This window comes from Hyla sarda, chromosome 1, assembly GCF_029499605.1.
Source record: "Hyla sarda isolate aHylSar1 chromosome 1, aHylSar1.hap1, whole genome shotgun sequence".
In the NCBI taxonomy this organism is placed as follows: Eukaryota; Metazoa; Chordata; class Amphibia; order Anura; family Hylidae; genus Hyla; species Hyla sarda.
In genome coordinates this window covers 336,360,577-336,373,220 of record NC_079189.1, presented here as the reverse complement: position 1 = coordinate 336,373,220, position 12,644 = coordinate 336,360,577, and the positions used below count along the sequence as shown (strand labels likewise).

The 12,644-nt window shown below is 39.7% G+C and overlaps 1 protein-coding gene across 2 annotated transcripts in view; it reads left to right on the top strand.

Moving 5' to 3' along the window:
• The window catches only part of ABCA1 (ATP binding cassette subfamily A member 1), a 106,060-nt gene that overhangs the window by 24,416 nt on the left and 69,000 nt on the right, over positions 1-12,644 (top strand). For both annotated transcript variants that reach the window (XM_056520190.1, XM_056520198.1), the window contains exons 3-5: positions 4,855-4,948; positions 11,603-11,744; positions 12,356-12,468. In XM_056520190.1, the coding sequence (XP_056376165.1) occupies positions 4,855-4,948; positions 11,603-11,744; positions 12,356-12,468 (349 nt within the window). The remainder of the gene's footprint in view (positions 1-4,854; positions 4,949-11,602; positions 11,745-12,355; positions 12,469-12,644) is intronic.

Below are 12,644 nucleotides of genomic sequence, written 5' to 3'. Positions count from 1 at the left end.
CCACAGGAATTTCTTTTCTTTTTGAATTTCCTTTCTGTCTGACCACAGTGCTCTCTGCTGACACCTCTGTCCATTTTAGGAACTGTCCAGAGCAAAATAGGTTTTCTATGGGGATTTGCTCCTGCTCTGGACAGTTCCTAAAATGGACAGACATGTCAGCAGAGAGCACCGTGGTCAGACAGGAAGGAAATTAAATAAGAAAAGAACTTCCTGTGGATCATACAGCAGCTAATAAATACTTGAAGGATTAAGATTTTTTAATAGAAGTAATTTACAAATCTGTTTAACTTTCTGGCACCAGTTGATTAAAAAAATATTTTCCAGTGGAGTACCCCTTTAATAAGCAATATTATTTTTTTATTGCAGTTTTTTTTAGGCTGTATTCATACACCGCCATTAGGTCAGGTATATGGGGTTTACATGCGTATTAAAAACAGACGAGAAGGTGCTTGCTGGAGTCAGCAAGAGAGTATGAAGTCCTTTAGAAACTATAGAGGGCAATGTGATCATGAATTGACATAGATAAACCCTGCCATTTCTTGCTACCGATAGGGTTGTCGTGTTCATCTACAAGCATGGCGTCAGCCATTTAAAGAAAAAAAAAAAGGCAAATGCAGTAAGAAATTGAGACCAATCTTTTACTTGTACACAATTCTTAGATATATTCTGATTTCTGGATCAGTCAATAAATTGATACCGTAGTTTTTTTTAATAGTGCTCAAAGTTCACAATAGATAACACAGATAGTTCAAACTATACAATTGAGTAATATTGTGTTCTATAGTTTCCATATTGTGCCAAAATAACCTTTGAACCATTGATGTTAGGTAACATTCGACAACAGCTCCCATATACAGTAGTATTTGTACTATAGATTGTATTGCTTTTTTTATTGGATTTACTATGGCAATGCTCTAACATTACATTTGTGGATATAAAACATTTGGGCAAATTTTTACTAGATTTGAAAGACTCTTGGGAACAGCAGTTGGTGAATCTTAGTGTAGAATGCCTACCGCTTGTGTGTTATCCTCACTGCAGCCCAGCAAAATATCTTCATTCTAAGAAAATAAATGACTATATTTATTATATTTAAAGGGGTTATCCAGGAATAGAAAAAAACAGCGAATTTCTTTAAAAAAAACAGCTCCACGTTTGTCCTCAGATTGTGTGTGGTATTACAACTTGGCACCATTCATTTCATTGGAACTGATTTGCAGAACCACACCCAACCTGGAGACAGACAGGGAGCGTTTTTTGACAAAGACAAAGTAAAAGGCCATATTGCCACATGTATGGGTCGTTATGAGTCCAAACTGAAAACCCCATTATGGTAAAGGAGGTTATTCTGGAATAGAAAAACAGATTTCTTGCAAAATTAGACACCACTCATGTTTGTGTGTTATTCCAACTTGGCTCCATTCTGAATTAAGCTGCAGTACTACCCACAACCTTAGGACGAGTATGGTGCTGTTTTATTTATTTGGCCCGATGCTGCTGATAGAAATACTTTTCATACATAGCGCTGCGGCGGCATAGGTATATAGATGCGCTGGGGGGGCAGATAACGCTATATGTCTGCCCCCCATCGCTTCTATATACATATACCCCTGCAGCGCTACGAATGAAAAGTATTTCTATTAGCAGCGCATAGTGCCAGCAGACGTCTGCTGGCACTATGCGCTGCTAATAGAAATAATTTTCATTCATAGCGCTGCAGGGGTATATGTATATAGATGCGCTGGGGGGCAGACATATAGCGGCGCTGGGGGGGGCAGGCATATAGCGGCCGATGCTGCTACTAGAATGCTTTTCACATATAGCGCTGCAGTGGCATATGTATATAGATGCGCTGCAAGGGTACATTATACATGTGCTGCGGGGGGTATATATTTATTAATGTGCAGCAGGGGGCATATTATAAATGCGCTGGGGGGCTAGATATATAGGCTATATGTCTGCCCCCCCCCCCCGCAGTGCTATATATCTTGCCCCCCACAAAGCTTTTAATATAGATATGCCCCCCTGCTACTCACAATGTTCATTTTTAAATATCCCGCTGAGAGCCCTGAATAGCTCCTCAGTACCGGCCATTCAGGGCTCCCCGCGCGGGGATTCAAAGATGAAAGTTAAAACACACTATACATCGCAGGGTTGCTTACCATGCCGCCTGCTCCTCTGCTTAATAACTTTGGATTGCATCGGGTCTCAGAAGTGAAACTCAGTGCGATCAATCCCTCAGCCCCTGTACTACAACCCCAATCATGGAACAGACTCTGTTCCATGATGGGGGTAGTAGTAAAAACACTAATGTAGCCTCCCCAGCTGTCCGCAGACTCCTGCAGCCAGGGAATTACTACTCCCATCATGGAAAGATGTCTGTTCCATGATGGGAGTAGTAGTAGTAGCACTGCAGGAGTCTGCTGATGTCACCTCTTCTGAGCATGCTCAGAAGTAATAACTGATATTATAAACCAGGTGCAAATGGATGACATAAAGGCTCATCTGTTTGCCATAGACTTCAATGTTAAAAATAACGGAAGTTAATTTATCAGTTTCTTGTGACGGAAGAAAAATTTGTGCATGTTCCGTTAATTCTTCCGTCACAACTAACGTCCGTTAGTCATGACGGACTATAATGGGTCATAACGGTTAATCAAAAAATCCCATAGACTTTAATGGGATTTTGTAACGGACGTTTAACATCCTTTTTTTTAAAGTTTTTCTAACGGACGTTTATAACGGATCTTTTAACGGATGAATTTTATAGTGTGAAAGCAGCCTAAGCAAGAAAAAGTATAAATGTCATTATACATTCATGGGCGGTATACATTAATCTCACTCCAGATGGCAGCAGAATGTCCTGCAATGGTAAATCTATAGGTCAGGTGGACCTAACAGTGTATAGCCAAATAAAGTCAGTCAGTCTTTTTAAGGGTCACATGTACAGTATCCTGCACATATTTTATTCTGCGGATATCAATGTGAAACAGATAACTCAACACAGCTTCAAATCATATATGCTCAGGATACTGTGTGAATACACCAGAAAAGGTGGTTTTCTGGTTCTTTTTTAATTGTATTGATCTATCCTCAGGAACATGATCAATATATGAACTAGGGTCTGACACCCATACTGATCAGCTGTTTACCATAGCCATGGTGCCACTGTGAACAGAAGCAAATAGTTCTATACATTGTGTAATGGCTGTCATAACCCAACCGATCAGATATTGAGGGTCTATCCCAGTGGTCTCCAAACTGTGTACCTCCAGCTGTTGCAAAACTACAGCTTCCTGTATGCCCGGACAGCCAACGGGTGTAGTTTTGCAACAGTGTGGGCTCCACAGTTTGGAGACCATTATTCTATCCAAAGGTTGGGCCATCAATAAAAAAATAAAGACCCTTAAAGGGGTACTTTGGTGGAAAACCATTTTCTTTTTTTAAATCAGCTGGTGCCCGAAAGTTAAACATATATGTAAATTACTTCTATTAATAAATATTTACCCTTCCAGTATTTATTAGCGGCTTTATGCTACAGAGGAAATTCTTTTATTTATGAATTTATTTTTTGTCTTGTCCACAGTGCTCTCTGCTGACACCTGATGCCCGCATCAGGAACTGTCCAGAGCAGGAGAAAATCCTCATAGCAAACCTATGCTGCTCTGGACAGTTCGTGACACAGACAGAGGTGTCAGCAGAGAGCACTGTGGACAACACAAAAAAATTATTCAAAAATCAAAGAATTTCCTCTGTAGCATACAGCTGTTAATTAGTACTGGAAGGATAATGATATTTTAATAGAAGTAATTTACAAATCTGTTTAACTTTCTGGCACCAGTTCATTGAAGAAAAGGAAAATAAATAAATAAATAAAAAAAAAAGTCTTCCACTGGAGTACCCCTTTAAGGCACCAGCCTTGAGTTCAACATATTTCATGAACAAGACTCAAGTAATTTCTGGGCCTTTTTGTATTTTATGTGTTATGTCTAACATTATGTTATACGTAACGTTAAGTTATTTGTAAACTATAAAGTTTACAAAAAAATTAAAAAGACTGACTTGTATTCTTTACAAATTTCCCTGACCTAACATACCCACAACTCCTTTTACCCTCACTTGCTATGGCACCAACCTATGCCAGGCTGTCCGTGTGACATTGTCCGGAATGGGAGAAAAGGCCAGGGTGAACTTTTCTAAATGTTTGTCTTGTGTAAATAGGAATGGGGGAAAAAAAGATAATTCTTTCATTCTTGGCAAGGTTACAGTACTCTGTAGAGTTGTAAAATATAGTTTAAGAGGAAAGCAACTCTTTATTTGGATTCTGGGGATTGGGGGATCAGGTAAAGAAACTGTAAAGGTGAAAAAGCTTTCTCTGTAGGTGAAACTGTGGTTATACAAGCAGGTTTCTTAACATGTATTTAGGCGCCCACCTACCCCGGGTATGTACTTCCTGGACAATTCGCCTTTCCTCCATGACTTCTAAGCTATCCTGTGTAAGACATACTTTATGGGCCCTACTGTGTTTCTAGGAGACTTTAGTAGAGTTAATGCAAAGCACAAGAAAAGGGTCTGAAATGAAATTGGCAAGAGATGTGCATATGCAGAGTGCCTATTATTTTTCCTGAAAAGGTTCCCCAGAGAGATCAGACCAGCTCCGTTAACCTTCACACAGTTGACGGGATGCAGTTCTTGGAATTGAATTAAAGTGGGGCCCCTCTGTGCTGAATGCTTTATGTAACTCTTTCACAATGTTGATTAACATGTTCCTATCCAGTGCATATTATAGTCAGGATTGCCTCTAGTCGTACATTTAAATGCAAAGTAAATGTGTGTCATTTTTTTTTTCTATAGTTGCAGCTGCTGGTTGAAATCGCTTGGCCTCTCTTCATCTTCTTTATTCTGATATCTGTACGACTTTCATATCCACCTTATGAACAACATGAATGTAAGTATGAGAGCAAAGCAGATACCTTACAGTTCATCATATAAAAGCCATGAACATACAAAAGTTTTTGACCATTGAAAGTTTAAAGGGAACTTTTCACACTTAAAGGGGTATTCCAGGCAAAAACTTTCTTTTATATATCAACTGGCTCCGGAAAGTTAAACAGATTTGTAAATTACTTCTATTAAAAAATCTTAATCCTTCCAATAGTTATTAGCTTCTGAAGTTGAGTTGTTGTTTTTCTATCTAACTGCTCTCTGATTACTCACGTCCCGGGAGCTGTGCAGTTCCTATGGGGATATTCTCCCATCATGCACAGCTCCCGGGACGTGACATCATCATTGAGCAGTTAGACAGAAAACTTCAGAAGCTAAAAACTATTGCAAGGATTAAGATTTTTTTATAGAAGTAATTTACAAATCTGTTTAACTTTCCAGAGCCAATTGATATATTAAAAAAAAGTTTTTGCCTGGATAACCCCTTTAAAACGTAGTCCAATTTGAGGCTAGCACACTGGAAGATAGTTTTGTAGACAAAGATTTAGTATAACTTTTAATTTTCTAATTTAGGCTAGATTTCCACGCAGGTTTTTTTTTTTTTTTTTTTTTTTCCCGCCACTGCAGTTTTGGAGCCAAAGTCAGCAGTGGATCCAACAGGAATGATTTGGTTGAAAAACTGTTGTAGCAGTTTAAAAAAAATAAAAAAATAAAAAGCCTGAAAAAACGGTGTGGAAACCTAGCCTTAAACTCCAGTTCATGCGTGGGAATCCAGTGGGCGGTCCTATTATTTATAATTGGTAGCAGTCCTTCTATGAGAGTGCATAGAGAAGGACAGGACCATCTACTATACTTATAAGCCCAGAATGAGCAGGAAGGAAAATAAAAAAATGACAAGTTCTCCTGAATGTTTTCCCATAAAAATATATATTAGTTTGTTCAGTTTTGTTCTGATCTACAACACAACGACACTCATGTGACAGGTTCCCTTTTAAGACTTTTTTTTCATCTGTCTTTGATTACGTATCTATCTACCCATAGGCAACAAACATTAAATGATCCTCTTTTTAAATTGCACCTAAATGTTCAAAGAACTCTCGACATGTCATAGAGACACATAAAAAGTAAAGACCAGTGGGGGTCTGGTTGCTGCGTAATCCTTCGTTTCTGGTTCGCTTTCCTTGGAAAGCCGTGTACACAGAGTACAGACAGTGAAAGACTCTGAAGAAAACCAAGCAGAAGCTAAGGGACACCGTGCTAAGGGGAGGGCTTCTCCCTTTTATTCCAACAAAAGGTGGGGGTCTTAGTAGCTGGACCCCCACCGATCACAACTTCCCACAAGTCACTATGACATATCAGAAGTTATCAAAGTGTACCGAAACTTTCACGACTTACCAAAACTTTCATATCGTTAACTAAAGCAGAGCTATAATGGACTTTAAAGCGCAGCTGTCATGAACTTTTACTGCAATAACCTGCACACAGCATGTGTACTGTGTGCAGGTGGTTTGTATAACAACCTTTCTACCTAATATTTCCTGGCTTTTATTACCCTAAAAAAGGCTTTTTATGAAAGCCACGGACAGTCGGGTAGGCGGGGTGCGAGGTCCACAATGCCCTGCCGCCAGCCAAGCCCACCGACTGTAATTCAGCGCTGGGACTCTGTGTGATTGACAAACAGGTCCCAGCACATGCGCCGTTCATTTCTTCTAACGTGTGCGCCGCTGTGTATAATGCTTGCGAGCGCTTGCTCCCCCAGCGAGCGCTCGCTCCCGCTGCCATCTTTCTACTCAGGGCACCTGTGCAGTTCGCCCTGAGTGGAAAGACGGTGGAGGGAGCGAGCGCTCGCAAGCATTATACGCAGCGCCGGGCACGTTAGAAGAAATGAACGGCGCATGTGCTGGGGTGCTGGGACCTGTTTGTCAATCACACAGAGTCCCAGCGCTGAATTACAGTTGGTTGGCGTAGCTGGCGGCGGGGCATCGCGGACCTCGTGCCACGCCTACCCGACTTTCCGTGGCTTTCATTAAAAGCCTTTTTAGGGTAATAAATGCCGGGAACTATTAGGTAGAAAGGTTGTTATACAAACCACCTGCAGACACTTCACATGCTGTGTGCAGGTTATTGCAGTAAAAGTGCGCTTTAAGCATGTTGACAGTAAACTACTACAAGCCTCAGGGTTCTGTTTCTTTAGCACTAATTTTAATTCACTTACATATTTTGGTGCCCTTTATCTATGTTGGACTGATTTGTATATATGCTGTGTTCTACCTCTTTATTTCTTGAAATCTATTTACTTACAGTCTAGTCAGTTCTGGTGATTCTTAGAGGTTCTAGTTTTTCTGCTTCTGCACATACGGTCTGTTCACAGTTTACTTTGAAGAACTTTTAAATGCTAATGCTAAAGAACACCCCATCTAACCAAACAAGCTTTTAGAGATAATATTAAAGTTAAAATTGCTACATGACTTTTTGCGGTCTACAATGCTGACTTCCAAAAATAGGTATACTTTAAAATCCATGAGACATTTTAATAGAATGTCGGTTGTGTAAGGCTAGGTTTCCACTTGGTTTTTTCTCTGGCAGTTTTTGGAATACTGCCACTGCAGTTTTTGAGCCAAAGTCAGAAGTGGATCCATAAGGGAGGAGAAGTATAAGTCCTTCCTTTATATGTCCTATTCCTTTTGAATACACTTCTGGCTTTGGCTCAAAAACTGCAGTGGCAGATCTCCAAAAACTGCCAGAAAAATACCAAGTGGAAACTTAGCCTTATGGAGTAAGAATCTTGAAAGTTTCTTTATGGTTTTTAGAGATCCTGTGCTGTTCTTTGGACTGAAACATTCTTTTTTTTATTTTTTTGCCAATTTTACATTGCAGACTACAGATTGCTGTTTCTTGTTGACTTTGGCTCCAGAATAAGCTTTTAGGACACTACACTTTAAAAGAGACCCAAAATGCACTGCCCTTTCTCTCTTGTAACACAATGACCCAGTGTAAAAGCCCTTATCTTATACTACCACCTGCAGCATGCCACGTTCAAGGCTCATTCATAAGGTCATCTTTGGACCATTTAGACATAAACTTTTTTTTTTTTTTTAAAGTGCAACCTGTAGCCCTGGACTGTGCTATATATGGTAGAGGAATGGCAAAATATATAGCAATGCTAGATAATGAAGCGGCACTCCAAGGCAGGATTCAATTCAAATGGTGTTTTATTCCCCCACTCAAACAGAAGTGCATTTCTGTTTGGGTGAATAACATGCCATTTGGATTGAATCCTGCCTTGGAGTGCCGCTTCTTTATCTATCATTGCTGGATTATATCCCTGGAGCCGAGCACCCACTGGGACTAAAAGTCCTTAGCAGCATATATCCATTTTTCTGTTTTCTGGCAAAATATATAGTGACAGAGGAGAAATACAAATTCATTGGAAAATATAGTGGTCAAAATATACCCCAGATTTATCAGCTTATTGCACTGGTTCCTGAAAATAAAGATAGGTCCAACATATGCCAAAAGACTTTTTATGTATTAATGTCATCAGATTTGTACTTCTGACATTGATTATTGCTTCTTATGTTGGTCAGTGAATAAATACCCAAGCAGGGCAAAGGGTACTCCTTTACTGGATGACAAAATTGCTTAATTTCATTTGAGGCTACTTTGTTTGTTCACATGTGGGCTTTATCAGTTCCTAGTCACTCTGACCTGTGTAATCAGTACGTATCTGCTGTTTGTAGAGGAAAAAAAATCTTGCTCAAGGTCTACTATGCTAACAGCCGATGCAATAAAGTGCACCTCTTGCATCTTTACTAGAAGTTGAACTGAATTTTACATAACTTTTTATTAAAGTTGCAGATATTTCTGTGAACTGCTACTGTTGTTGTCAAAACTGTGCCTCTTGTTCATGTGTTTCCTAAAGCAAAATGAAGCAGCTTTCTAAATAATCTTCATAAAAAATGCCTACCATTTTGCTGCTGCTCACAGAAAGATAAGAAAGATAGGATTTCTGCTCTCTCGGTGTAGAGATGGGAGCAGGGAGGGAGAGTGAGTTACACACCAGCTCAGATTGTGGATAGGGGAGCAAAAATACATGGGCTATGTACAAGTATAGAGCGAAAGCAGAGCACCCACAGCAAACTCTAGACACCCACACCTAGCATGTACTGGGAGGACAGACATGGGAATATCTGAATCTAGAAGCAGACTGCTAACTATAGAAGAGAAGCTAAACATAAATTAAAGGAGTTATCCACCATAAGGTGATTTTAGTATGTACCTGGCAGACAGTAATGCACATGCTTAGGAAGGATCTGCGCTTGTCTTGGGGCTAAATGGCTATGTTGTGAGATTACCATAACACTGTGGCTAGCTTTTTGTGAACTTGTATTTCCTGTTTGCCTTATGTTTTTTTTACTACAAATCCCACAATGCCATTTTCCTCCCTCTCACACATCAGCCACCCCACCCATTGAAACAAAAGACCTGTGGTTTTCAATCAGGGTGCCTCCAGCTGTTGCATTAGTTGCAGATTGATCCCTCCACCCATTGAAGCAGACAGGCTCCCTGTCATCAACTGACTAGTGAGTCAGGTCTCGGCCACATTGCAAGCTGGGAAAAATCCGAGACAACAGTCATTTTGTATGCTAGTAAAACTAAATAGTGTGATGAAAATCACAGAAGAATTGTGAGAAAAAAAGTCACACACAGGTACAGACACTATATTATGAACTACACTAACTTTGCAGCCCCTGTAGCATAGTCAAATAAAAAAAAAATCCTGGAATACCCCTTTAAGGACTAAATTTAGTGCAATATTGATTGGAAAGAGCCTGCAGGAAACAGGCTACAAAGAGACTACAGAATAAGAAAAACTCACTGTATGAGTAAGGGCTTACCCTAGGGTTTCACTTACAGCTTGCACTGCTTAGTACTGTTCCATAATGTCCACCATGCTGTAAGAACCCAAAGGGTTAATCTGCACGGAGGTGTTTTGTTACTGGTTACTGTGGAATCGCCCTGTTCTCTGGATGGTCAGCTGACCTCGTTGTCTTTTCACCTGCTTCGCTACCTATTCAAACCCTCAGTATTCTTCCAGGCCTCTCCTAGCTAGCTTGTATTTCTGGCATATTTGACCCATTGGCTCCAGTTTCTGACTCTACTGTTTCTGCAATTTAGCTTTTCTGTTATCTCTTGGTACTGACTCGGCTTGTGGACTGTGACATATTGTGTGTTTTTTTTTTTTCTGTTAGTGTGTGTGGTTCCATACAGTGTCCCGACCTCTGTCTGTATTGTAAGTTTATTTTGTTGACTATTTACTCCCTGCACTTATTCAGGCAGTGACTGTCACTGTGGTTGTGGACCCATCACCTAGGGCGGGTACGCAAGTAGGCAGGGCAAGTGGAGGCGGTTGGGGAGTTCAGGGCTTCACTCCTCCCTGCCCATACGTGACACATGCTGCTGATGCTGTTTCTACTTAGAGCATGTAAGGAGACATACAGTAAAAGAGCATAATGCCCTGTTCTTTGTTCAGAGTATAGAGTTAAGCTTAACACACTAGCACAGGAACAACTGAAAATTACAGTTAAAGCCTGCAGAGCAGAAATCTGATGGAAAATACAATATACAATTAGTTGTACAATGGCCAGAAGTTTTGCTATGCATCATATTCACACACATTTTAGCTTATAATGAAAAATTACCTGAAATAGCAGAGATGCTTTTGGGTGAAAAACACAGTCAGGTTGCAGTTGCCTTGACGTTTGTAACTGCATGACATCAGTTTCCAATAGTAAGTATTTATTGAATTTCATTGCAGTATTAGAAACTGCAATGCAACTTCAGTGCAACCTGAAGTTGTTTCCCCCCCTAATCTTATGTGAACAGCTACCTTTGAAACACTAGTCAGTGGAATATCATTAACTTATTTTATCTTTATAGATTTTTTATTTTTATTTTCGGCAGCAACACTTTTCATTGTTTATATACCTGTTGTGCAGACTATTTCTTGTAGCATGACTATTCTTTTCTTAGTTTGGAAAGGTGCTGTGTTAAGACAACCCAATTAAATTCAGTGCACTACAATTAATATATTTTTGTTGTTGTGCCTTATACACACAAAAATGCAATGGAAAATCTGTTACTACCCAAAGGGAACAGTTGCAGTATAGTAAAAGAAATGCTATTGCAGATTTGACCACATATCTTTCTTTAAGATATATTGTATGAGAATACGTTCATTGTGCCATAGTTACAGCTTTTATAAAATGTATCAATTCTACCTGCACTCGGCAATATAAATATCACTTTACTGTCTGCTACTTAGTAGTTTTAATGCATAATATCTAGATAGAATTAAGGAGGGTCATTCTGCTTTGGAACTTTTATTTGCCCTCTCATTAAATAAGCTAATGTGTGTAACATTTTTAGAACTATCTTTGTTCATATGCAGACATTTTCTTCCTTCAACGGCCTAGAGCGGACTACATGGTAATGAGACGCGGGCCCTTCCAGCTGTGTTACCATTAAGTGCTGTGACTTGTCGTTTCCCCTGTACAGCTGCTGTCCCGAGGGGTTATTTATTTTCCTAACAAGGCTCTTTAATCGCAATATTATTTTTTATATTTAACTCCTTTTTTATTATTTTGTTCTTCAACAGGCCATTTCCCGAACAAAGCGATGCCATCTGCCGGAGCTTTACCATGGGTACAGGGAATTATTTGCAATGCTAATAATCCATGTTTTCGATACCCAACTCCAGGAGAGTCACCAGGAGTTGTTGGAAATTTCAATAGGTCCATGTAAGTGAATGTTCATCCTCCATTGCTTTATTGTATTATTGCCTGGTAGGTGCTACAAGTCTGTGACCTAAATCTTTAGTGTGTTATATTTATTAAGAAAAAAAAAAAAAATTGTGTCCCTGGCTGGTTTTGAAAAAAAAAAAAATGTATTCTCCTCTGCTCCGATGTTCCACTTCTACCATCTGAGCAGTCCCCGCCTTTTGCGGCTTCTTTCTTTACTCTTTGACACTCAGAACATGGCGACTCTGGCTTAGGTGTGTCACTCCTATGACTAAACGTTGCATGTTGAAGCATGAGGGAAGCAGTATGGTGAGTAGTGGGGATTGGAGACTTTTTGAGGCGGGGATTAGAGACAGTGAACATAAGTCCTGCACCAGACAAACCCTTTAATGCTATGCATGCCTTGGCTTTTCCATCATACTAATTTCAAAGCCAAAGTTTAAAAGTGGTATAGTGTGGCATGCATTCTGCTGAACATTTAGGCATTGTTAGAAGATCCCTGATTGTCAGTTCCTGCTAAATAATTGGAGTTCAAAGTGAACAATTCTTCATAGTGAAATGAAAAATTTAGCAGTTTGTATTTCTAATTATTGCTTTTGATATCATTTTAGAGTTTCTCGGTTGTTTTCTGATGCAAGGCAGTTACTGCTATACAGTCAAAAAGACACAAGTGGGAAGGACTTGCACAAGTTCTTGGCGAGTTTGCATAGATTCCGGGGTACAGGTGAGTTATCATTTGAACGTAAAACTGTTATGAGATGTCTACAAGATTCCTTGTGCACCTCTGAGCCATATCTGGGTTCTGTGACCTGCAGTGTAGGTAAAACAAATGGTGCAGTAGTTATATGTGGAATTGTGGAATTGCAAACGTCCTATGGATCTAATCGTATAAAATACTTT